This window comes from Bos mutus, chromosome 23, assembly GCF_027580195.1.
Source record: "Bos mutus isolate GX-2022 chromosome 23, NWIPB_WYAK_1.1, whole genome shotgun sequence".
Lineage (NCBI taxonomy): Eukaryota > Metazoa > Chordata > Mammalia > Artiodactyla > Bovidae > Bos > Bos mutus.
Genome location: NC_091639.1, coordinates 21,885,280 through 21,911,524, shown reverse-complemented (window position 1 = coordinate 21,911,524; position 26,245 = coordinate 21,885,280). Strand labels below are relative to the sequence as shown.

Below are 26,245 nucleotides of genomic sequence, written 5' to 3'. Positions count from 1 at the left end.
AACATCTCTTGTGTGCTTATTGTATGTGACACGATTGTGACACTATTTAATGTGATTAGTATATATTAGAGGGCTTACCAAGTGGCTCAGTGGTAAAGAATCCATCTGCCAATATAAGAGACCAGATATGCAGGTGCAATCCATGAGTCAGGAAGATCCCCTGGAGGAGGAAATAGCAACCCATTCCAGTATTCTTGCCTGGAGAATCCCCATGGGCAGAGGAGCCTGGTGGGCTACAATTCATGGGGTTGAAAAGAGTAGGACAGGACAGAGACTGAGCACTAAGTATATTAACTTATTTGATATTCACAACAGCCACATGACAGAGGTACTAGGATTACCTTTTTCTTACAAACAATTGAACCACAAAATTGTTAATTAGCTTTCCTAAGGTCACATATGCTTTTGAACTGTGGTGTTGGAGAAGACTCTTGAGAGTCCCTTGGACTGCAAAGAGATCCAACCAGTCCATTCTGAAGGAGATCAGCCCTGGGATTTCTTTGGAAGGAATGATGCTAAAGCTGAAACTCCAGTACTTTGGCCACCTCATGCGAAGAGTTGACTCATTGGAAAAGACTCTGATGCTGGGAGGGATTGGGGTAGGAGGAAAAGGGGTCGACAGAGGATGAGATGGCTGGATGGCATCACTGACTCGATGGACATGAGTCTGAGTGAATTCCAGGAGTTGGTGATGGACAGGGAGGCCTGGCATGCTGTGATTCATGGGGTTGCAAAGAGTCGGACACAACTGAGCAACAACTGAACTGAACTGAACTGAAGGTCACATATTTAACAACTGTTGGGCCATTGTTTAAACTCAAGCAATCTGAATCTAAAAACTGTGCTGTTAACTGATGCATCCCTGATAGCTCAGTTGGTAAAAAATCCACCTGCAATGCAGGAGACCCTGGTTGGATTTCTGGGTTGGGAAGATCCCCTGAAGAAGGGAAAAGCTACCTACTCCAGTATTCTTGCCTGGAGAATCCCAGGGACAGAGGAGCCTGGTGGGCTGCAGTCTATGGGGTCGAACAGAGTCGGACAGGACTGATGTGACTTAGGAGCAGCAGCAACAGTACAAAGAGTCGAACATGACTGAGCAACTTTCACTTGGACTTGGATGTATATGCTACACTGAAAATGAGCCTTATGGTTTATTGCTTTCATGAAATAGTTAAAAAGAAAGAGGGATTGAATCAGTCTGTTTGGAATATTTCACTAAATTATTTAATCACAAAGCAGAAAAGAATTTGGAAAAAATGAAGTTTGAATTCCTTCTTCTAATATAAAGAAGTAACTAGAATAACTTTGAAGGCCCCTACAGTATTTATTTTCTCACCAAGACTCGAGATTATGGCGATTGCTAGCCTGTACTAAAGACATGTGCTCATCAAACCTTGTCCCAAGAAACAATCCATTCATTTCACATAGATCAAGCAGCAGCTGCTTACAGCCATCATTTTGCAGTTTCCAAGCAATTAAAATTTGTCTCCTTGGAAATTGGCTGTTGTCAAGCAAGGTCTTGTTCTACTACAGCCACTAGAGGGCTCATTAGAAAACTTCCAGATAATTGTATTATTAAAATATGAACGTTTACACCAAGTCAGTCAGTACCTAATTGTTTTAGTGCTTCAGAACTATTTTCCCTGAAGAGCAAGGTGATTTATCAGGGCACATGAGGTTGTCTCCAGAATCCCCAGCTTTGTTAGGCAATCACTGGCGCTTCTATCTCAATTTTGCCTCAACGTTTTAACAATCTCACAACTTAACTCCTGGAAGAGGCCTCTGGGGGCAGACTTCTTAACAAAGAACATTGAGATAAACTTTATTCAAAGTTTAAAGCTTTCCCCAAGGAAAAGGAGATAGGTAACTGAGCACAAAATACCAGTCAACGGTAGAGTCATTACTATAGAGAAAGGAAGACACTTTAGGAAACCTCCAGGGTGTTTTATTTTCTCTAAGAGCCACTAACTCCAGAATGAATGAGAACTAGACCTCTGTTAATATCAACTCTCTTTATAGTCATGCAACCATTCATTCATTTATTCACTCAGTTCATTCAATTAGTAATTCTGATATCCTGGATCATTGTTATAATAGCTTCCCATATCCAAAGTTCTAATTAAACCAAATTGAATAATAATTTAGGTAACATAATTGCAAAGAATGTGTCTCACCCTGTAGCATGGAAGCTTTTTACCACTTGATATTTCTATTTGCAGCATTTAAAATAAATTTGTCCAAGTTTATAATAAAAATCTCCTGCTTTTCTACAGTTTTACTGCTGTTTGTGTATCATGGTATAGATTTTTCCTATTTGAACACAATTTACTGTTAGGATTACAGTCTTTTTTATTTTTATTTTTTAAGATTGACCTTGTGGCCGGGGATCTTAGGTCTGGGATGAGGGATCAAACCCACACCCTGTGCAGTGGAAGTGCAGAGTCTTAACCACTGGTCCACCAGGGAAGTCCCATTACAATCTTTTGTTTGGTATTTATTACTAGATTGTCTATAAATTCTTTTTACCTAGCTTTGAAAGCTATATACATTTTATATCTATATATAAAATGCTATATACAGATATTACAAACATACATATGTATAGATACATTTAATAAAATTGTGTATTTGGAGTATTTCATTAGGTAATTCCAACTCATGAAACATGTATTATCACAATTAAGAACCTACAAAAAGTGAGATTTTGAGCTAAGGAAGAATAACTTCAGATAAAAATAGGATAATGATAATGGAAATTATCTCCTACTGCTATAGCATCTTTTTATTTTAATTCATCATTAAATTCCCTTGATACAGAATTTCTATGACTACATTTGAAATGGTTAAATTAACCACCGCTACTCCCTTCACTCAAGTCCTCTGTTTTTTATGTGCATTAATAAATTAATAACTAAGGAGATATATAGAGAGATATAAAACAAATCACTTTGCTGTACATTAGAAATTAGCACAATGTTGTAAATCAACTTTATCTCAATAAAATAATAAAACAAAATTTAAAAAGAAATTAATAACAGTGTTTATTTGAGGGAAATTGATGGATGTGGAAAAAGGATATATATCTCATTGTATATCTTTCCTTGGCCTTGGAAGAAAAGCTATGACCAACCTAGACTGCATATTAAAAAGCAGAGACATTACTTGGCTGAAAAGGTCCATCTAGTCAAAGCTATGGTTTTTCCAGTAGTCTTGTACAGATGTGAGAGTCATACCACAAAGAAAGCTGAGTGCCAAAGAATTGATGCTTTTGAACTGTGGTGTTGGGGAAGACTCTTCAGAGTTCCTTGGACTTCAAGGAGATCCAACCAGTCCATTCTAAAAGAAATCAGTTCTGAATATTCACTGGAAGGACTGATGCTGAAGCTGAAACTCCAATACTTTGGCTACCTGATGCTAAGAACTGACTCATTGGAAAAGACCTTGATGCTGGGAAAGATTGAAGGCAGGAGGAGAAGGGGATGACAGAGGATGAGATGGTTGGTTGGCATAACCAACTCAATGGACATGAGTCTGAACAAGCTCCCAGAGTTGGTGATGGACAAGGAGGCCTGGTGTGCTGCAGTCCGTGGGGTTGCAAAGAGTTGGACATGACTGAGTGACTGAACTGAACTTATATCTTTCCTATATTTTATTTTCTAAAATAAATGACTAATGACTACTCAATGACTAAATGACTAAACTATAATGACTAAACTACATCCATAATTAAATAAACAAATGCATGGCAGAAGTACATTATGCAAGGGTGTTTTCATGTTATTAATTGGCATAGGACATAAACTTTTATCCCATTCAAAGTGGCAGAGAGCACATTTTTAAATGGTGTTAATATCATCTAATTCAAATGGGAATTGTTTTTTAAATTTTAACCTGATTTAGTTTAAAAATTATAAGTCAAAGTCTTAAAATCTAACTGACCATTGTGTTTCCCCACTAGTCTGATGTGCATTTCAAGATATAAACAAATTTAGTATTAGTAGGGGCTTCCCAAGTGGGGCTAGTGGTGAAGAATCCTCCTGCCAATACAGAAGACATAAGAGACACAGGTTCAATCCCTGGGATTGAGCCTCCTCATTAATCTCAGAACTCTTTGACTTCATTCATTTATTGTTTATTCAAAGTGACTGTTGATTACCAACTTAATATAAGGGATGTGATATCCGGTGGACATCAGAGAATAGAAATTTTTAAAAAGTCAAGTCTTAATTCTCCACCCTCAAATAATTAATCATGTAAAGATGAAAACAGATATTGATTTCAGATGTTTAGAATATAATGTGGTAAATGCAATAATTGACATGAAAAGATGTCACAAAGACATAGACGAGTCCTAGAAAGACATTTCAAAGGAGATGACTAAAGGATTTTAGGATATCATCATGTTACAACCCACACATCTACCAACTATCCTACCTTCGTTTCAAGGCTTCATGCTTGATCTTGGAGTAAGCTCATATAATTACTATTCTCTCTTTCTCCCACTATTTTTCTTTTTCCAAAATTTTTATTAATGTATAATTTACATATAGTAACAATCACCCTTGACTATATATTTTTGTGATTTTAAACAAACATTTGTAGTCATGAAGTCATAGCCATATTCAAGCCACAGAATGATCCCCTGTATATGTGCTAAGTTGCTTCCGTCCTGTACAACTCTGAGACCCCATGGACTGTAGGTTTCTAGGTTCCTTTGTCCGTTGGATTCTCCAGGCAAGAATCTGAGGTGGGTTGCCATGCCTTCCTTCAGGGGATCTTCCTGACCCAGGAATCGAACCCTTGTCTCTTATGTCTCCTATATTGACAGGCAGGTTCTTTACTGCTAGCACCATCTGGGAAGCCCCTAGAAAAGTCCTATCACCCCCTAAAATTGACCCACACCCTTTTCTAGTGAACCCTCTCCCCCAAGCAGCCACTGTGACCATAGATCTGTTTCTGTGCTTATAGTTTCAGCTTTTCCAGAAAGTAATCATATAAACAATTGTAAAAGTGGGAATCAAATAATGTGTAGTCTTTTACACTATTTCTGTTTTTTTTGGGTGGGGCTTAAAAAATAGCTTCAGTTTCAGACCACACCCTTTAGAGCCAAAAGTCACATCTCTAAGAGTGAGAGTAGAAAACTTCTGCTTTTTTCTGTGACTTCTAGCTCCCCAGAGTATATATTCTCCTTCCTTATTTCCACCACACACCCCAAAGCAACAGTCTCTTCCACTCATTTTGCTCAGAAAATCTGGAGAAAATGCCACAATAATGTACTCTGCTATCTTTATAAAATAATGAACTCAGTCTTATTTTTCAGTGATTTGTCCTTTGTTCCCAATTTTTCCTATTTCCTTCTGGAATTGTTTCAAAATTTTCCATTTTTCATTAACTTATCTATACTCTCTTCATTATTGGTGGTGCCCTCACCTTCACCTGTTTTACAGAAGAAATGTAAGTCATTAGGCAGCATCATTTAATGGCACTTTTCATATTCTCAGTCATCTTCTACAAATTGTCTCATGTCGGTATCACCAAATACAATTATTGTTAAGAAATATGATTCAACCATGACACTGTTGCTAATTGCAATGAAATGATTACTGGCCATAAGCAGGAAGTTTTGGTGTAGTAATAGAAGTGAAAGCCTGATTGCAGGATGCAGCATGAATGGACACAGCCTATCATATAAAGACTTCATAAATGCAGTATTCAGTCTTTCCCATGACCTCTTTTCCATTTCTTCTCGTATAATGTTGGATGATTGACATCATCCTATCAACTTATTCTTACTTCTATATTTGGCTGTAATGTACTTGGAGAAAAAAATTGTTCAAACATATTTAGCTTGTCGTGTAGTAGCTTCCTTAAGCCACAGTGCATCTAGATCAGGATTTCTCAGTGGCAGCTGCATTGACATTTGGGGCTGGATAATTCTTTATGTCTGGAGTTTTGTACATTGTAGGATGTTTAGCAGCACCACTGGCCTCTACCCACTAAATGTTAGGAGCATCCTCCCAAGCAACTGTGACAACTAAAGATACCTCCAGACATTGCCAAATGTTCTTACAGACAAAATCACCCTCTCTGCACATCACTGCCCTAGATGGTGCAAAGTTCTGTATTTCCCAGTTGTTCATGCAGTAACTGTTTTGCATTTTGGGTAAACAGTGGTAACAAAAAGGCCATATCACCATCAAATGACTGATGAACCAACTCACTGGCTTCTTCCTCACTCTAGGCTCCTGTCTTTAGAAAATTTGAAATTGTAAACTCTTTTCCTGTCCCTTTTTAAAAAGATATGGGGCTGGTGCACTGAGATGAACCAGAGGGATGGTATGAGGAGGGAGGTGGGAGGGGGGTTCAGGATGGGGAACACATGTACACCCATGGCGGATTCATGTTGATGTATGGCAAAACCAATACAATATTGTAAAGTAATTAGCCTCCAATTAAAATAAATAAATTTAAATAAAAAAAAATTTTTTTAAAGATATAAATTTTTAAAAATTTCCTATCATTTTTTTCCCTTTTTTCAGCTTCACTGTGAAGCTTGTAGATTCTCAGCTCTCTGACAGGGATTGAACCCAGGGCTGCAGCAGTGAACGCATGGAATCTTAACCACTAGGCCACCAGGGAACATCCTTTCTTGTCAGTTTTACAACCCAAGAATGTCTTTCTCAGGGATGAACGCCATCATTTTGAAATATAATTGTCAAGGAAGAAACATTTCTGATCTCCTAGTATCTCTGGGAGGGTAAGAGTCTAACCTTCACAGAAATCAATCACTGCTAGAGTTATTAGAAATTAATAAAGTGGCTAGGTTTAAGTTCATGATATAAGAATCAGTGTAGTATTCTTAACAGTTATAGTTCTCAAATTTCTTAGTAGCAACACACAGAACAAATCCTAACTGTATCTAGCTATACCATACAGGGTCTTGGAAGGTCTGATAATCAAGCTTGGAAGATATGAGCTCAGGACAATGACACTGTCCTAGAAGGGAGTACACTTCTGTCACTGCTGAACAGACTGCATTTCCTATTGTGGGATGTGGGGAACAGGGTTACAGACTCTACTACTTCCACTCCCCAAAACTGAATGCCTGGACCACTAACTTCTTTAGAAATGGATGCCACATAGTTCCTGCTTCTCACATTTTTCTTTTCTTAGTTAAAACCTCAGGCTGAAATATCTAATCTCAGAACCAAGGTTCTATGTCTACATTCTAGCTGAAATAAATACCAAGAAAGTGAGTTTTTGTTTTCTGCCTTGGGAGATAGTGGTAGGAGTAGTGTGGGAATTCCTACAATTTATGGCATTGTTCAAAGGTGCTTGGTACCTGCAGTGAGTGTTCAACATGAATAGAAATTAAATCAGGTTTAAACCAGTCCATTCTGAAGGAGATCAGCCCTGGGATTTCTTTGGAAGGAATGATGCTAAAGCTGAAACTCCAGTACTTTGGCCACCTCATGCGAAGAGTTGACTCATTGGAAAAGACTCTGATGCTGGGAGGGATTGGGGGCAAGAGGAGAAGGGGACAACAGAGGATGAGATGGCTGGATGGCATCACTGACTTGATGGACATGAGTCTGAGTGAATTCCGGGAGTTGGTGATGGACAGGGAGGCCTGGCGTGCTGCGATTCATGGGGTCGCAAAGAGTCGGACATGACTGAACAACTGATCTGATCTGATCTGATAGTAACCACACAAATGTAAAATCATAGAAAAAGGCTATTGAGAAATGTGAGCTACTTTCATAAAGAGAATTAGCAAAATATTATTTAGTATAAAACATTTTAGTATTTTTTGGTTAAAAGAAACTATATAACAGAGTACATATCCCAAGTTAATTTGTAAATTTTGAATGACTGAATGCTCTCAAGAACAAATGCAATATTTATTGAACTGAATGAAGAGGTTCAAATTAAGAATACAAGGCAATAAAAATACTTTGTAAATCAAAGAATAGTCCTCTACCTAAATCACTACAGTAAAAAAAAATACAATATTACTTAACTAGCTTAAATACATAAACATAGATTAATAAAAATTTGAAAGCATAGAAATGGAAATAAAAATTGACATACTTTATAATTCAGTAGGCTCATTAAATAATAGGTCAATAAAAGAAATATTTCATAAATTAACATATTTAGTTGGTGTGTAGCATAAAAAATATAATTTATACATTATTACAGATGGATTGAAGAGTCTAATAACTAACAAAAAAATTTAATTATTAGTCACTTAAGACTATCCCTGGTAACTTAGACTGATTAAGCTTTGTTGCTACAACCTTTAGAAACTCATATCAAATTATATGAGATTGCATAGTAAAGAAAATTAAAATAATAAAGTTAAAGAGGGACTGAGAAAATGGTTTTCGCTGTTATAAAACACAGACTTCTAAGATTTATAAAACTTTTTACATAATGGATAAAGAATAAAAATATTTAAAATTAAAATGAATAATATGAGAGCAAAATAAAAATTGTAATATATTTAATTTCTTCATCTATCACATTCAAAATAATTAAAGTTAAAATATTGCAGCTATAAAGATGAAAAATCTCCACACTACCCAATGTGTGTATATTTTATACACTTTTATGTTCCAGGCATCTGTTATGATTTCAGCCACCTAATAGAATCTCTCTGCATGTTTGTTGTATGAATTCATAAATCACGGGAGACGTGTAGAACTGACATGGCCACACATTCCTAATAGCCACATAAAATGATTTAACATTTTTAGAAAACAATACAGTCACATTCTCAAAGCAGCTTAACATTTCACATGTTTTGTCTCAACAATCCTAGTCCATGGAATTATGAAGAATAGAAATTCAATTTCTAGCATGAATGAATAATTGGAAAAAATATATATGTATAAAATAGGTGAATGGTTAAATGTATTATGATATGAATTCCATTGAATTCTGTGTATTCAAGAAAATTATATTAGTGAAACTACTTAAATATGCATAATAATTGTATATATTTGTATCAGCATGTAAACTTGGCATTTAAAAGACAAAAATTTAAATGGACATTTGGAATTAAACAGTTGGTCACTGTTTATTAATATTATTGCTGTAATTTTGCCTATGCTGTTTTTCCAAAAGTGCTGTTGGTATGACCTGATACGTGTTTGTGTCTGCATGTCTATATGTATTGGGAGGAAAAGGAAAGTAGTGGACCTACACTAAAATATTATATATAATTGTTTATTTTCTCTTAATTTGAAAGAATAACAAAAAGTCTTATTTCAGTGTCTAAAAAAGTGAAGATGTCAAATGAAGCATTTTCATTAGGATTGTGGTTATAGTATTTGGTTTATCAATGGGGAAAAAAATGTTTTTTTTCTCAACATTACTATATACATGTTACATGAATGCTCAGTTGCTCAGTCATGTCTGATTCTTTGGCAGTCTTTACCATTTATATATAATGGATTCCAGTTATTAAATATGCTCCTGTGTGTAATATTGGACAGCCATCAACCACAGGACAAAAATGTTTTTTTCCTGGTGAATTCACCACGCAACAGTAACTTTCTTAAAGCTCCCTTCATGTCTTCGTTCCTCAAGCTGTAGATCATAGGGTTCAGTGTTGGGGGCACTACTGTATAAAAGATAGATATGATAATGTCAGAAGCGGTTGGAGAATCTGAAGTTGGTTTTAGGAACTCAAAAATGCCTGTGGAAAGAAAAAATGACACAACAAAGAGGTGGGGCAGGCAGGTAGAGAAGGCCTTGGAGCGGCCCTTGGCAGAGGGTATTCTTAGAACTGTGGAAAAGATGTGCGCATAGGAAAGAACAATGGAGACGAAGCAGATGAACGCCAGCATCGTCGTGAAAGCAGCCACTCCAATCATGCCTAGGTAATCACTGGAGCAGGAGAGCTTCAGCAACTGGGGGATATCACAGAAGAACTGGTGGATTATTTTGGCCTTACAGAATGTGATGGAGAAGGTGGCAGCTGTATGCAAGATTCCAGAGATGCCACCACTCAGCCATACAGCTATCATAGCCCGCTTACAGGCTCTGGGATCCATAATGTCTTCGTAGTGCAGCGGGAGGCAAATGGCGGCATAGCGATCATAAGACATCACTGTGAGAATGGCCACCTCAACCCAGGCCAAAGCTGTGAAGAAGAAAACCTGAAGCATGCACTGACCGTGGGCAATATAGCCATTGCCTGTCAGTGAATTGTCAATGGACTGGGGGACCGTGACAGAAATGAAGGAGAGGTCCAGGAGCGAAAGGTGTTTCAAGAAGTAATACATTGGGGTTTGGAGATGTTGGTCCAGAGTTGTGATGGCGATAATCAGGAGGTTTTCTGCTAAGGTTAATAAGTATATTAACAAGAAAAGCAATGCATGTAAGATCTGCAGCTCACGGTTGTTGGAAAACACCATGAGGAGGAATCCGCTCATTGTGGTTACATTTGCCATAACCATTTTGAAGGTACAAATTGTATTGGCAGCTGGAAGATAAAAAGGATGGAGGAAATGCAGTAGAGAGATGTTAAAATATTCATTTATTCATCAATGCTTCTTTCAACAATTAATTTTTGAGTACCTGTCATTCATCAGCTGTGCCCTAGATGATGGGGACTCAAAGGTCTTCACAAGATACACAAGATGTATACGTATATCTTGTGTTCAGGGAGCTTACAGAAAACAAAAGTAAACCTGAGTGCAGATGTGATCAGAGTCACTGGTCCTATCACAGAAAAATGGTTGCATTTCCGCCACTAAAAACACTATTCCATTTCCACAAAGTGAAACTTGTTGTTTTGCTTTAAGTCAAGAATAGAAATTAAGTGATCAGTTCTTAATTAGGGGTTTCACAAAATTGGATAGATTATATTGCTCTATTTTAGTATTCTGAAGGGCCCTTTAGAGGAATTGTGGTTGGATGGGATGATATCTAAGGTTCTTCCCTGGCAAACCATTCTAATAAAGAGAAAGTTCCTATAATTGTGAGGCCAACAACCAAATTATGCAGTGTTACTGCCTTTCTAGCTAACATTTTATTTAATAATCACATCTTGAAATCAAGAACAAAAAAACTTTTACAAAGGAATTACTTACATTTCACTATCAGATTTAGTGTTAATCTGTCTAGGGCTTCTTCTGGTACCTAACAGTTTTCTCTTTGAAATTTCATTTCATTTCATTTCTCTTCACATTGTCTTCAGCTAAATTTATTAAGTATGTATTGACTATTTACTACATGCAAAGTGAAAGTAAAGTCACTCATTCATGTCCGACTCTTGGCGACCCCATGGACCATAGCCTACCGGGCTCCTCAGTCCACAGAATTTTCCAGGCAAGAGTACTGGAGTGGGTTGCCATTTTCTTCTCCAGGGGATCTTCCCAACCCAGGAATCGAACCTGGGTCTCCTGCACTGCAGGCAGACGCTTTACCGTCTGAGTCACCAGAGAAGCCCACTACATGCAAAAGGTATTTGCAAAGAAGAGGAAGAAAGAGTGATTGCTCTGAGGTGGCTTTTAATGTGGAAGGAAAACTTTCAAAAACCCAATATACAACTTCAGAAAGACACTCTAAAAAGGTATAAAGTGATCTACAATTCACAAAAGAAATAAATCAAGTTTTAGGCCATTGTATAGTGTTTTGGGCTTTGCAGGGTGGAGATAAACAAAAGTTCTTTATTCATTAAAATACAGCTCAGCATATGAGAACTGACCAGTCACTTAGTCATGAACCTTTCATATTCCTTAATTTTTTTCTCTGCCTGTGAGTTCTAGGCAGCAGCTGGGGGGAAAAAAAATAAAACAAAAAACTGCTGAATGAAGCAATATCTTTGAGTTTTATTCTGAACCATGTGCAAGATTGAGGGCAGGAGGAAAAGAGGCGTCAGAGGAGACATAAGGGAGACAGAATAAATCTGAACTATGAGCAGGAAAGTTTGACATTAGAGAAGAGAAAAAGAAAGTAAATGAGAGAGGCTACTGAACTAACAAAAGCCTCTCAGACTGATGAGAAATGGGGGTGGGGTGCTGATCTAAGTAAGATTCTCTTAGATATGACTAGCGAATGAATGACAGATATGAAATCTCACCAGAAATTTCTGTGTGTGTGTGTGTGTGTGTGTCATTAATTCAGGTTTTGGAAATCAACCTCCTCTATGAAGAATGAACTCAACATCTGCCCTGCCCCTTCTACCAGCAGGGGTCAATAGTATTAGATTTACAATTTTATATTACATTAAATTTAAATTTTTAAACTTTTGCTTTGGCTGCCAAATTAAAAGTCTTTCTCTTTCTCTATGGGTGTGAATTGCAAAGTTACTATAGAATATCACCCTCTTACTCCATTTTTATTAAAGTCTCTCACAGCTAATAGAAAACAGAAAGAATTAAAGAGTAAAGGCTACGCTTTCAACAGTTTCTCCCTTTCTGCCTTGGAGAGGCAGTTGCTGCCTGTTTTTTTGTTTCTCTTTTCCTTGAACTGATAAAATAATAAATGACATCATTATCCATACTTAATTTTGATATTGGTACATTAAGTATTTTAGTCTGACAAATTTCCACCAGTGATTATCAACTGTCTGAAAAATTTTGAGCATTCATTTTCATGAGACAGACACCATGCTAGAGTTTGTCATAAAATATGCCTCAAGTTTTATTTTTTTATCTTCTATGGCCTAAGCGTTTTAATCTCTATTTTTAAAAGAAAAAAATAAGATTCAGAATACTTAAGTGACAGAATTGAATCTAAGCACCAAACCTTTTCCTTTTGCAATTCATACCACTGTCTTACATCTAAAATCTCTGAGTATTTATGGAAGACACGCAAAAACATTGGGGAAAAAAGACAAAATTACACTGAACATTTATCTATTCAAGGCTTTTTCTTTCATGGTGATATCAGAGACTATGATATCACTATAGTACAGTTACTCTACTGTTATAGTACAATATAAGTACTATATATGTTATAGTGTAATTATTTACTGAATGTTTATATAAACATATAAAATATGAACCTTTCTTAATTTATTGACTTTTCTTAAATTGCTAATTTTGTAATATATTCATGTGAATTAAATCTATGACCTTTATTAACAGCTCATTTTCCTTGTTAGAATGAATAGTCTTGCTTTTTCAAATTCAATTTGAAGAATATAACGTTCTGTCAATTTCCATAAAACATTTTTCTCTTTCCTCATTCAAGATTGTAAAACTTACCACAGCCACTATTGGTGTGTTGGTAGTTATGAAAGCTGATCACAAAATTCTGACCTTTCTCATCTATAATGACATCTTTTAAAACAGGTTGTTTCCCTTGAGAACCCAAGGTTTCTGTTGCTTTTGGGATTTTTATCCCCCCATCTTTTGTAATGGAAGCCTGAACTGAATGATGAGACTATTTCATTTTCTCTCCTTCTCTGTCACCTGGGACTCGAAACTTTTCACACAGAGGGGGAGTGACTTGGTAAACTGTGGGGATTTTGTTCCTAGTTCAGCGGTTTGCAAACTTTAGCAGAGGTATGGATCTCCTGGAGAGCTTGATAAAACAGGTACCTAAACCTTACATTTAGTAATTCTGATTCAGAAGGTTTCATGTTACCTCCATACATTTGAATGCCTAACAAACTGCCTGATGCTGCTGCTGATGGACTGAATGCCACATTTAGAGAGCTGCTGTAATAGTTAAATTATGCATTCCAGAAAGGCAAACAAGATTTTAAACATTAAAAGAAATTTTTAATGTCACGTGTCCTGGGAAACTAGAAATCATTGTTTATAGAAATTGAGGCCTATGCATTGCATCTCAGATTTAGAACAGCTATTTTGGGCAACCATTGTGGTCTCTAATAAATATAAAACTATCTACTAAAAGATCCTAAAACAAATTTAGCAACAGTACCTGAAAATCTCATAAAAGGCTCAGTCCATTAAATTTATTATTTATATATAAATATTTATATTATTTAATTTATAAATAATAAATTTATTATTTAAATATATGCAATTTATATTATTTATAATTATATATTATAAAAATGAATGTAATGTCCATGATGTTGTTTTGTAATTTCTGAATTCTCTTACCATCTTTTATATATTTTATTAATATTTTTCAGTAATAATCATATGACTATAAATTTATTCAATTTATATTACAAAGGCTTCTTCTGAAGCTGTAAGGACATAGATTTACTGTTTTAAAGGCTACAACAGCATTCTGCTGAAGGCTATCTCATTAGTGTATAATAGTAGAATATGCTTATTTTTACAGATGATACAAAAACACGTATACTCACGTAGGGTCGCAAAGAGTTGGACACAACTGAAATGACTTAGCATGCACACACATGGAGAAACAAATCATTTGCAATGAGTAGAGGCAAATAAGTGAGCTTGGAATCAGACAAATATTACTTTGAATCACATATTTGCTATTCTTTGAGAAGTCTCAAGCAATTAATCTCCTCTAAATTTAGTGTCCTAATTGACAGAATGGGGCATAGGTAGAACAGTTGCTTGATAAAATTAAAAGGAAAATGTATGTAATATACCTGACATTTATTAGAGACTGAATAAATAGGTATGGGGAAAGCTATTATAATACATAAAAGGAAGGGAAAATTAATATGGGTACTTAATGCACAAAAGAAACCTGGAGGTCTGTTGGAAATCACATAATACACCATAGATACACTATCTCATGAACGCAATCAGCTTATTTGGCAGCAGTCTGGAATCTATTTGTTAACAATGTTGTGATAGTTTCAGGTGAACAACGAAGGGACTCAGCTATACACATGTACCTCTAAAAGCCAGCTTTAAATTATGCTCACCAAGTCCCAAACTAATTGCCTTTTCTCTTTTATTTCAGAAAAAATGCTGTAAAATGCCTAAAAATAAAAATTGAACTTATGGAAAGAAGACCAATATCCCTAGAACCATAGCATCTTAAATTCTGAAGAATTATGTTTTGAGAAGACTATAAAGAACGGAAAAGTTAGAAGGGAGTTCTGGAAAGAAATCAGATTTATTCCTCCTACAGTCTGAAACATAGTAACAGTACCTTTTATTTGTATGGTACTTTAGAGTTTAAAAATGGCTTTTAAATGCATCTTTCTCTGAGTGAATTCTTCTTTTGACAGTATCTTCCTCAGAGCCGCTTTCATGGCTTCATTCCGTAAACTATAGATAACTGGATTGAGCGTTGGAGGTATCACAGCATAGAAGATGGAGAACATGAGATCCATAGCTGACTGGGAATCAGAAGGAGGTCTTAGAAACTCAAAGCCTGCAGCTGAGAGGAAGAAGGTGACTACAAATAGGTGGGGTAGGCAGGTAGAGAAGACTTTGGTTCTTCCCTCAGCTGATGGAATTCTCAGCACTGCAGAGAAGATGCGAATGTAGGAAAGCACAATAGAGATCAAACAAATAAATGCTGTTGAGGTTGTGAATGCAGCCACTGCAATCTCATTAATGAATTCATAAGAACAGGCTAGTTTCAGCATCTGAGGAACATCACAGAAGAATTGGTGAATGACTTTCTCCCCACAGAGCGGTATGGAGAAGTTAACAGCTGCGTGCATGAGCCCAGAGAGGCCCCCAGCAACCCACGCAGCTATCACTGCATGCCTACAGGCACAGGGGTCCATAATGGTCTCATATTGCAGTGGTTGACAGATGGCTACATACCGGTCATAAGACATCACTGTGAGGATGGCCACTTCTGACGAGGCCAGAGCTATAAAGAAGAAAACTTGAAGAATGCACTGATCAAGGGAAATATAACCATTGTTCATAAGTGAATTTGCGATGGCCTGGGGGACTGTGACAGAGATGAAACACAGGTCCAGAAAAGAGAGGTGCTTCAAGAAGTAATACATGGGGGAATGGAGGCGATGGTCCAAGGTAGTTATGGTGATAATGAGGAGGTTGCCTGTCAAGGCCAGCAGGTATGTCATCAAAAACAACAGTGCGTGTAAAATCTGAAGCTTACGGTCAGCAGAAAACCCCACGAGGAGGAATCCACTCACTGAGGTCAGGTTGGCCATGTCACTCTGAAGATAGCAAGGATGACTCTGTTTAGGAAGCCAAAGAACAGCAGGAAAGAATGTATGATATTGATACAGTTATTAGTCAAGTAACTAAGTGTACTCAGCAAAGAGCTACTAAAATCAAGACAAATTTATCTTCATGGGAATGTGGTAATATTTAATTCAGAAAAATCTTTAGCCTTTTTTTCAAAAATTGAACTTCTAAATGTGATCAACAGCTTCACATAGGTTGAAAAAAGTTATGAGAACTTTCTGGAGAGATAATAAGCAGATAAGATGAATGTGCAGATGAAAGATAAATTTTCCTATTTTTTGAAACAGATAACAGTGACAGGGAGATGATTGGGAGAAGAAACGAGTTCTGATGGGAGAATCCCAGTCAGAGATGTGCCAACCATAAAGTTAGATATGAGGATTTGGAACTCAGAAGACTATGGCAGTGCTTGAAACACCCCCAATTCAGTAAGAGTGCTCTTACAAGAATACTTTTGAGTTAAAAAAAGAATGGAAATGAGGTCTGAGGATAGATTTTTAGATGCCATCAAATTTAAATAGATGTAGAGAAGAGGACTGAGTCAGACTGAGAAAGAATATTTACAGAAGAACACCTGTAAGGAGTGACATCATAGAGCCAATGGAAGACAGATGTTTAAAAAAAAAATGTACAGTGTGTGCTAAGTTGCTTCAGTTGTGTCTGACTCTTTGTGACCCTGTGGACTGCAGTTCACCAGGTTCCTCTGTCTAAGGGATTCTGCAGGCAAGCATACTGGAGTGGGTTGCCATGTCCTTCTCCAGGGGATCTTCCCAAACCAGGGATCAAACCCGCATCTCCTGCACCTCCTGCATTGCAGGCAGATTTTTTTTTTTTACCACTGAGCCACCAGAGAAGCCCCCATGTACAGTAGATTCATTAATGTAAGAAAGGAAATTTAAAATAACAATAAAAGTATTGAATTTACCATTGTGAGGGTCATTTGTGGATTTGCTAGAAGCATTTGGGAGGACTAATGGGTACAAAAGCATGAAAAACATGGTTTAAAAAACAAACGAAATGTGAAAGGAAATATAGAAATTTTGGAGCACAGCTATAAAATGTTTCACAAAATATAGAGAAGTTTCACTCACCAGAGCTGATCTTCGTCAGTAGGAACCAATCTCTTTTAATCCTAAAAGTGGACATCTTTATTCTAGAATTGAGCTGGCGGCTTGATCTTTGTAATTTTCATGTAGGGAAAGGACTGAGATGTTTTCATATAAGATTAAACAGTGAGCATAGACCCAGAGACATTTTAACTTCCCACTGAGCCCTTGATACCCATGAGCCTATGGACAGCCCATGAAATCAGTGCTGCCCTGGCACTAGGGAACAAACTTGTTCAGTGTGGTTGATGTTTCACGTAAACACTATGAGTGCAAGCATGGGACTTCATGGACCTGTCCCTCAAGGACTGCTTCAGTGAAAAGTAGTTAATTATCATCTGGGTTGAACTGAATCTTAGATTCTGCTACAACATATACAGTTTATTTTCTACAGTATAAGTTCAGACTTAAGTTTCTCTAGTAAGAAAGATCAATTTTAACTTTATTGGTCACCCATGAAGTCACGCATGTTTGTATGGATCTCATTTAAAAAGAGAATGTTTAGTAATTGTTACATAAATGCATACAAAATTACAGAATCAAAAGAAATTAGAGTTAAAAGACAACTTCTTTGTCATTGAGTCTAGACTTCATTCAAATACTATATCTTTTCTAAAATAACTCTGAACCTGATAATCCACTCACCATTTTAACAATAGGCTACCACAGATGGGTAATACATCCAAAATTAAATGTATTCTGTTTTCAAATACCTATGACAATGGAAAGACATTAAAAAAATTGTGGTACGAACATTAAACATGAGATCTACCTTTTAAACAATAAGATAAATTTTTTAAAATGTTTAATCTTACATCTATGCCTAAATGTAAAAAAAAAAAAAAGCGAAATAATGCTATTTGCAGAAACATGATGGACCTAGAGATTTTTATACTAAGTGAAGAAACTCAGAGAAAGAAAAATATCATATGATATCACTCTTATGTAGAATTTCATTTTAAAAAGATAATAAATGGACTTGTCTACAAAACAGAAACATACTTACAGATACCGAAAGCAAATTTGTGGTTACCAAAGGGGAAATGTTGCAGGGAGGAAATGTTAAATCAGAATTCTACACTTTTCTTTAGTATTTCCTTGTTTCTACTTTATGTGGGTTCATTTTGTTTCTCTTTTTTAGTTTTTTATTTAAGGTAAAAGTTTAGATTATTGATTCGAGATTTTTATTCTTTTTTAAAATGAACATTTAATAATAAGTATTACACTTTAAGCACTGCATCCCACAAATTTTGATATGTGGCGTTTTTATTTTCACTTACTTCCAAATACTATCTAATTTCCTTTGATTTTCTCTTTGATCCATGGATTACTTAGAGGAATATTACTTAAGTTTCAAAGGCTTGGATAATCTCCTGTTATCTTTCTGTTGCTGATTTCTAGTTTTATTTCATTATGGTCTGAGAACATGTCACAGACAGATGAGTGAGGAATTTAAGACCTGAAATCTCATTCACCTTTTACTTTCAAGGATTTGCTGACTTAAAACCTAGTGCTATGTGATTGAGGAGAAAGACCTAACTATCCCCACTCTATTTTTCCTTCTGAATACCAAGGATTAAAATACTAGAACTTGTTTAACAGGTTTCTTTTTTCTTCTGCTACCCTTAATCTAGAAAATTAAAGTAACTCTTAAGATTGATTCATGTAGAATTATTGCCATAAGCAAGTGGTCCTAAGGCTCTGGTCCAATGTAGTTATTAACTGAAAAATTTCCCCAGAATTTACTTTATGAAAAATCAAAGTATTTGTGGTAAAAAGAGTGATAAAGTTTCAGTTGGATACCTTTGTATTAGTAGTGCCATCTTTCTGTACAAGTTCAACTAATGTAAGAAATACGACTATAAACCTGCTTGCTGGTTTGTGTTCTGTATATAACACTCTCACCAATCAAGCTGTAGATTTAGAAAGAAATTTAGGGATTTTAAATTTTATAATTCTAACTCAGAAAATCATGTGCTGGCTTATATTTATAAACAGGACTATTGTTGTAAAGCACAGCACGAACAAAAGTGGCTTATATTTCTAGTAATTTTACATGATTCATAATGGGAATACTGATATTTTACCTAACTGCAATATTTACTGCAGGTATCAGCTTTAAGTGTTTTTTTTACAATTATATTTAAATAATACAATTTCTTACATTTGGGATTTTATGTGTATGGTACTCATTTTAGTCAAGGTAACATAGGTTTTGCTGCAGTAATAAATCAATTCCAAATCCCAGTGGTTTAAAACAAAATACTTGGGCTTCCCTCGTAGCTCAGTCGGTAAAGAATCTGCCTGCAATGCAGGAGACCTGGGTTAGATTCCTGGGTTTGATTCCTGGGTCGGGAAGATCCCCTGGAGAAGGAAACGGCAATCCACTCCAGTATCCTTGCCTGGAAAATCCCATGGGCAGAGGAGCCTGGCGGGGTCCACAGGGTCCCAAGAGTTGGACACGACTTAGCCACTTTCACCACCACCACTGTATTTCTTATGCACATAAAATCTGACTTGGGAAGTTGGTGCTTCTTTCTTTCTTTCCAATAATTGGGGGATCCAGATTTTATCTATCTTGGGATCCAGTCATCTCAAAATATGGCATAGAGTAAGAGTGCAAGAAGTAGGAAAAAGTGTTTTTTTAAAAACTGTGTCAATCCAGAAAAGACACTCATCACTTAGACTCACATTTTATTTTCCTGAATTATGTGGTCCCAAAGGAATTAGATTCAGTTATATGTGAATTGGATTCACTTATATGTGGATATTTTTCAATAGTAAGTACTACTGTGCTGTACCAGTACTGAAGCTGCTTAAATCTGCAGAGTCTAGGAACGGAGGATTTAAGAGGCTGTCTGTAAAATAGGCAGATGAACACCTGTGTGGTTGAAGGGTCAGCTGTATGTTATTTAAATGGAATTGAGTAGGCGTCCTGGAGGAGGGCCTGCATACTCATGTTTCCTGCTGAGTTTTCACCCAGTTTTCTTCCTCTGCCTGTTCCCTAGTAGGGAATAGTAGTGAAGTTGCTCAGTCGTGTCCGACTTTTTGCGACCCCATGGACTGTAGCCTACCAGGCTCCTCTGCCCATGGGATTTTCCAGGCAATAGTCCTGGAGTGGATTGCCATTTCCTTCTCCAGGAGATCTTCCCAACCCAGGGATCGAACCCAGGTCTCCCGCATTGTAGACAGATGCTTTACCGTCTGAGCCACCAGGGAAGTCACCTCAAAGGAATTAGAAGGTAGATGTTAAAATGGGATCTCACACATGGTAGGAAAGAGGAATCTGTGTAGTGCCACATTATCTAAGCCTTGATTTGTTTTTGACATCGTTGGGAATTTTCTAGTGCTCCTCTAATAAATAGACACTAGACTGTTTTGAAATAGATAATTTTACCTTGTTGAATATGCTTCCTACTGCTCTTTCTATATCACAAAATATTTTTCAGTTTAATGACTTGCTATTTATAAAATTTACTAATATAAAATTTAATAAATTTACTGATGTTTTAGTAATATTTGTAAGAATATTTAAATTTTTTCATTAATTTTGTTTTCAGCATTGTACTATATTTATTTGCCTGCTTGATAGTACCTGTACTGTAATTCATTTAACTGTGTATTTTAATGTATAAAATTCTAAAATAGCAGATATCATTTATGTAAAAATATTAAAAATTCAGAATTTTTTTAAGTCTCAAGTTTTTGCTCTGATATGTCTGTAATATTGAAGGTAAATCAAAACATACCCTTAGGATTTGGGGGGGCATATAGGAAGCAACTTCCAACAGCAGTGCTAATTTTTTTTGTGGTCCCATGTTTTTGCTTAAAAATGTATGCAACTTCCACAGCATAATAGATCCATACTTGTTCCAATACAAGATAGTAGTTTGAATGTTCATTTATTTAAATTTTATCTAGACTTTCAAGCAAAACTAATAAACTCAAGAAGATGTAGCATTTTTATTTAACAACCTCGAATACCCTCTGAGAAGTATAACATACAAGCTCTGAGAAATACACTGCTTTATCAAGAATTAATAAATTAATACTATAAACTTTTTAATATAAATATTAGCATATATATTATATTATTAATATAGTGACATGAAGTCCTGTGTAAAAATGGATCATAAATTGTGACAAACACTGTTATCAAAATTTTTTTTTAAGTTTAGTATACTTTTCCAGATTTTGTTGAGAATTGAGGAAACAGATTTTCTTTCTCTAATCTAACTAGGAACCTTCATTTCTTTAAAATCCATTTCTTTGTCCTGGCTATTATAAACAGTGCTGTGATGAACATTGGGGTACACGTGTCTCTTTCAATTCTGGTCTCTGCCCAGCAGTGGGATTGCTGGGTCGTATGGCAGTTCTATTTCCAGTTTTTTAAGGAATCTCCACACTGTTCTCCATAGTGGCTATACCAGTTTGCATTCCCACCAACAGTGTAAGAGGGTTCCCTTTTCTCCACATCCTCTCCAGCATTTATTGCTTGTAGATTTTTGGATCGCAGCCATTCTGACTGGCGTGAAATGGTACCTCATTGTGGTTTTGATTTGCATTTCTCTGATAATGAGTGATGCTGAACATCTTTTCATGGAAACAACCTAGATGTCCATCACCAGATGAATGGATAAGAAAGCTGTGGTACATATACACAATGGAGTATTACTCAGCCATTAAAAAGAATACATTTGAATCAGTTCTAATGAGGTGGATGAAACTGGAGCCTATTATACAGAGTGAAGTAAGCCAGAAAGAAAAACATCAATACAGTATACTAATGTATATATATGGAATTTAGAAAGATGGTAATGACAGCCCTATATGCGAGACAGCAAAAGAGACACAGATGTATAGAACAGTCTTTTGGACTCTGTGGGAGAGGGAGAGGGTGGGATGATTTGGGAGAATGGCATTGAAACATGTATAATATCATGTAAGAAACTAATTGCCAGTCAAGATTCGATGCAGGATACAGGAAGTTTGGGGTTGGTGCACTGGGATGACCCAGAGGGATGGTATGGGGAGGGAGGTGGGAGGGGGGTTCAGGATTGGGAACACATGTACACCCGTGGTGGATTCATGTTGATATATGGCAAAACCAATACAATATTGTAAAGTTAAAAAAAATTAAAAAATTAAAATTTTTAAAAAAAAAAGGAAAGGAAAAAAGAAAAGTAAACTGAGACATAAAACCTAACCTGTTAAGATTTACTGTTTCTTCCTGGTTCAGTTTTGGAAAGTTGTACTTTTTTAAGAATTTGTCCATTTCTTCCACATTGTCCATTTTATTGGCATATAATTGCTGATAGTAGTCTCTTATGATCCTTTGTATTTGTGTGTTGTCTGTTGTGATCTTTCCATTTTCATTTCTAATTTTATTGATTTGATTTTTCTCCCTTTGTTTCTTGATGAGTCTGGCTAATGGCTTGTCAATTTTATTTATCCTTTCAAAGAACCAGCTTTTGGCTTTGTTGATTTTTGCTATGGTCTCCTTTGTTTCTTTTGCATTTATTTCTGCCCTAATTTTTAAGATTTCTTTCCTTCTACTAACCCTGGGGTTCTTCATTTCTTCCTTTTCTAGTTGCTTTAGGTGTAGAGTTAGGTTATTTATTTGACATTTTTCTTGTTTCTTGAGGTATGCCTGTATTGCTATGAACTTTCCCCTTAGCACTGCTTTTACAGTGTCCCATAGGTTTGGGGTTGTTGTGTTTTCATTTTCATTCATTTCTATGCATATTTTGATTTCTTCTGTGATTTGTTGGTTATTCAGCAGCGTGTTGTTAAGCCTCCATATGTTGGAATTTTTAATATGTTTTCTCCTGCAATTGAGATCTAATCTTACTGCATTGTGGTCAGAAAAGATGCTTGGAATGATTTCAATTTTTTGAATTTACCAAGGCTAGATTTATGACCCAGGATGTGATCTATCCTGGAGAAGGTTCCATGTGCGCTTGAGAAAAAGGTGAAATTCATTGTTTTGGTGTGAAATGTCCTATAGATATCAATTAGGTCTAACTGGTCTATTGTATCATTTAAAGTTTGTGTTTCTTTGTTAATTTTCTGTTTAGTTGATCTATCCATAGGTGTGAGTGGGGTATTAAAGTCTCCCACTATTATTGTACAGCCACTATGGAGAACAGTGTGGAGATTCCTTAAAAAACTGGAAATAAAACTGCCATATGACCCAGCAATCCCACCGCTGGGCATACACACCGAGGAAACCAGAAGTGAAATAGACACGTGTACCCCAATGTTCATCGCAGCACTGTTTATAATAGCCAGGACATGGAAGCAACCTAGATGTCCATCAGCAGATGAATGGATAAGAAAGCAGTGGTACATATACACAATGGAGTATTACTCAGCCATTAAAAAGAATACATTTGAATCAGTTCTAATGAGATGGATGAAACTGGAGCCTATTATACAGAGTGAAGTAAGCCAGAAAGAAAAACACCAATACAGTATACTAATGTATATATATGGAATTTAGAAAGATGGTAATGACAGCCCTATATGCGAGACAGCAAAAGAGACACAGATGTATAGAACAGTCTTTTGGACTCTGTGGGAGAGGGAGGGGGGATGATTTGGGAGAATTGCATTAAAACATGTATAGTATCATATAAGAAACGAATCGCCAGTCCAGGTTCGATGCAGTATACAGGAAGCTTGGGGCTGGTGTATTGGGATGACCCAGAGGGATGGTATGGGGAGGGAGGTGGGAGAGGGGTTCAGGATGGGGAATATGTGTACACTCATGGCGGATGTATGTTGATGTATGGCAAAACCAATACAATATTGTAAAGTAAAAAAAAAATAATAATAATAAAAATAAAATAATTATTAAAAAAAAAAAACTAACCTAATTGTTAGTTACAGCCTCCTTAAGGAGTGTAGTTTTAGCTAGTCAGTCTGGAATTTTCTTGTCAAAGCACTGAAATAAAATTAATACTTTCTGACGGTACTATAAAAATTTAAACATAAAATTTCTTCTCTGCCCTTAGCCTCCTCTCTTCCTACACAGTGAATTGTGTCTCTACATTATGTGTTCATTAAACCTGTCTTATTGGCAGGAACACCTGATCATCCATAAAGTTGGCAGCCTCAAGCCAACTCTTTAAAAGACAACATTTCTTCTTGATCTTGTTTAGGGTCATATGACTCACCATGAAGGTGCTAAAATCTGATTATATAAACTGTCAAGAATACATCATTTGATGTACAGCCCTCTATCCCAAGAAACATATAAACTGTGTTTTGACTTCTAATGGGGGAACAGTTCTCTGAGCTTTCTGAGATGCTCTTCTTGGGTTATAATCCTTAAATTTGGCTTGAATAAAATTTTCAAATTATTTCTTAGATAGGCTGAGGCTGATTAAATTTTTGTTGATAGCGCCAGTGAGGTAATCTAATACATAGTCCCTTTTCATCCCCCTAGGTAGCTTACCTGAACCTGAAACAATCCAGTCTTTTCTCCTTCTGCCTATAAAAGTCTCCTATTATGTATAACTTCTCTTTACTTGGTAGATGGGAAGCTACCTGATTTATGGCTTGCTAAATAAAACCAATTAAATCTTAAAATTTATTAGGCTGAATTTTTGTTTTTTGACATTAGTAATCAGTGGCTCAGTGGTAAAGAATCTGCCCGCCAATGCAGGAGATGCAGGTTTGATCCCTGGGCTGGGAAGATCCCCTAGAGAATGAAATGGCAACCCACTCTAGTATTCTTGCCTGGGAAATCCCATGGACAGAGGAGCCTGGAGGGCTACAGTTCATGGGGTCACAAAAGAGTAGCACAAGGCTTAGCAACTAAAGAACAGCAATCATTTGAAGCCATTTAAATTAGAAAAGTGGAATTATATATGGAAAATAATTTTATGGAATAATCAAACTTATGGAGAAAAGAAAGGTTTGAAGAAACCGTTTGGAGGTTTTAGAAATTCAGTCATAGATAACAATAAGTGTCTAAGAGATTAGAAGGTGAACTACTGCTTGGGTTGGTGTAAAGGTCTGTTGTGCAGCAGAGAGCATATTACACAGTTGAAGACACAGTTATTGAAATAACTATAATCTCCACACTGAATATATCCATAAACTCTTCTCAGCTCAGGGTCACATGCTTGCAAACTTATTTAAAATCAAGATAGAGAATCTGAATTAGGGCAATGGAATGTGAATAAGATGGAGGGAAAGGATTAAGATAACAATAGGGAATAAGATTAAGAAGACTTTGATATTCATGTGAGGGTCAGGTAAACCTAACTATAAAGTAGAACTCATATTTAGATTTTATGCTGAGTTAGAGGAGTTATGAAAAGGAATGGGGATCCTTTGGTCTATTTAAAGTTATTAAAATAATTTTAGACAGTGGTAAAAGTTTCTATCAGAGAGATCAAATGGTTAAGGTCTATCAAGTCATCATGAGTTTTTATTTTATTTTATTTATTTATTTATTTTTTAAATTTTATTTTATTTTTAAACTTTACAATATTGTATTAATTTTGCCAAATATCGAAATGAATCTGCCACAGGTATACCTGTGTTCCCCATCCTGAACCCTCCTCCCTCCTCCCTCCCCATACCTTCCCTCTGGGTCGTCCCAGTGCACTAGCCCCAAGCATCCAGTATTGTGCATCGAACCTGGACTGGCGACTCGTTTCATACATGATATTATACATGTTTCAATGCCATTCTCCCAAATCTCCCCACCCTCTCCCTCTCCCACAGAGTCCATAAGACTGATCTATACATCAGTGTCTCTTTTGCTGTCTCGTACACAGGGTTATTGTTACCATCTTTCTAAATTCCATATATATGCATTAGTATACTGTATTGGTGTTTTTCTTTCTGGCTTACTTCACTCTGTATAATAGACTCCAGTTTCATCCACCTCATTAGAACTGATTCAAATGTATTATTTTAATGGCTGAGTAATACTCCATTGTGTATATGTACCACTGCTTTCTTATCCATTCATCTGCTGATGGACATCTAGGTTGCTTCCATGTCCTGGCTATTATAAACAGTGCTGTGATG

The 26,245-nt window shown here is 36.2% G+C and overlaps 2 protein-coding genes across 2 annotated transcripts; both read right to left on the bottom strand.

Annotated features, from left to right (window-relative positions):
- Positions 1-9,445: 9,445 nt before the first annotated feature.
- On the bottom strand, positions 9,446-10,466 carry LOC102284661 (olfactory receptor 14J1). Its single transcript, XM_005908950.3, is given in 2 exon segments — positions 9,446-9,532; positions 9,534-10,466. Coding segments are annotated over 2 exon segments (1,020 nt in total).
- A 4,622-nt stretch (positions 10,467-15,088) lies between these two features.
- LOC102283835 (olfactory receptor 14J1) lies at positions 15,089-16,054 on the bottom strand. Its single transcript, XM_005908947.2, has one exon. It carries the CDS (start codon positions 16,052-16,054, stop codon positions 15,089-15,091), a length of 966 nt encoding a protein of 321 aa, XP_005909009.2.
- Positions 16,055-26,245: the final 10,191 nt, after the last annotated feature.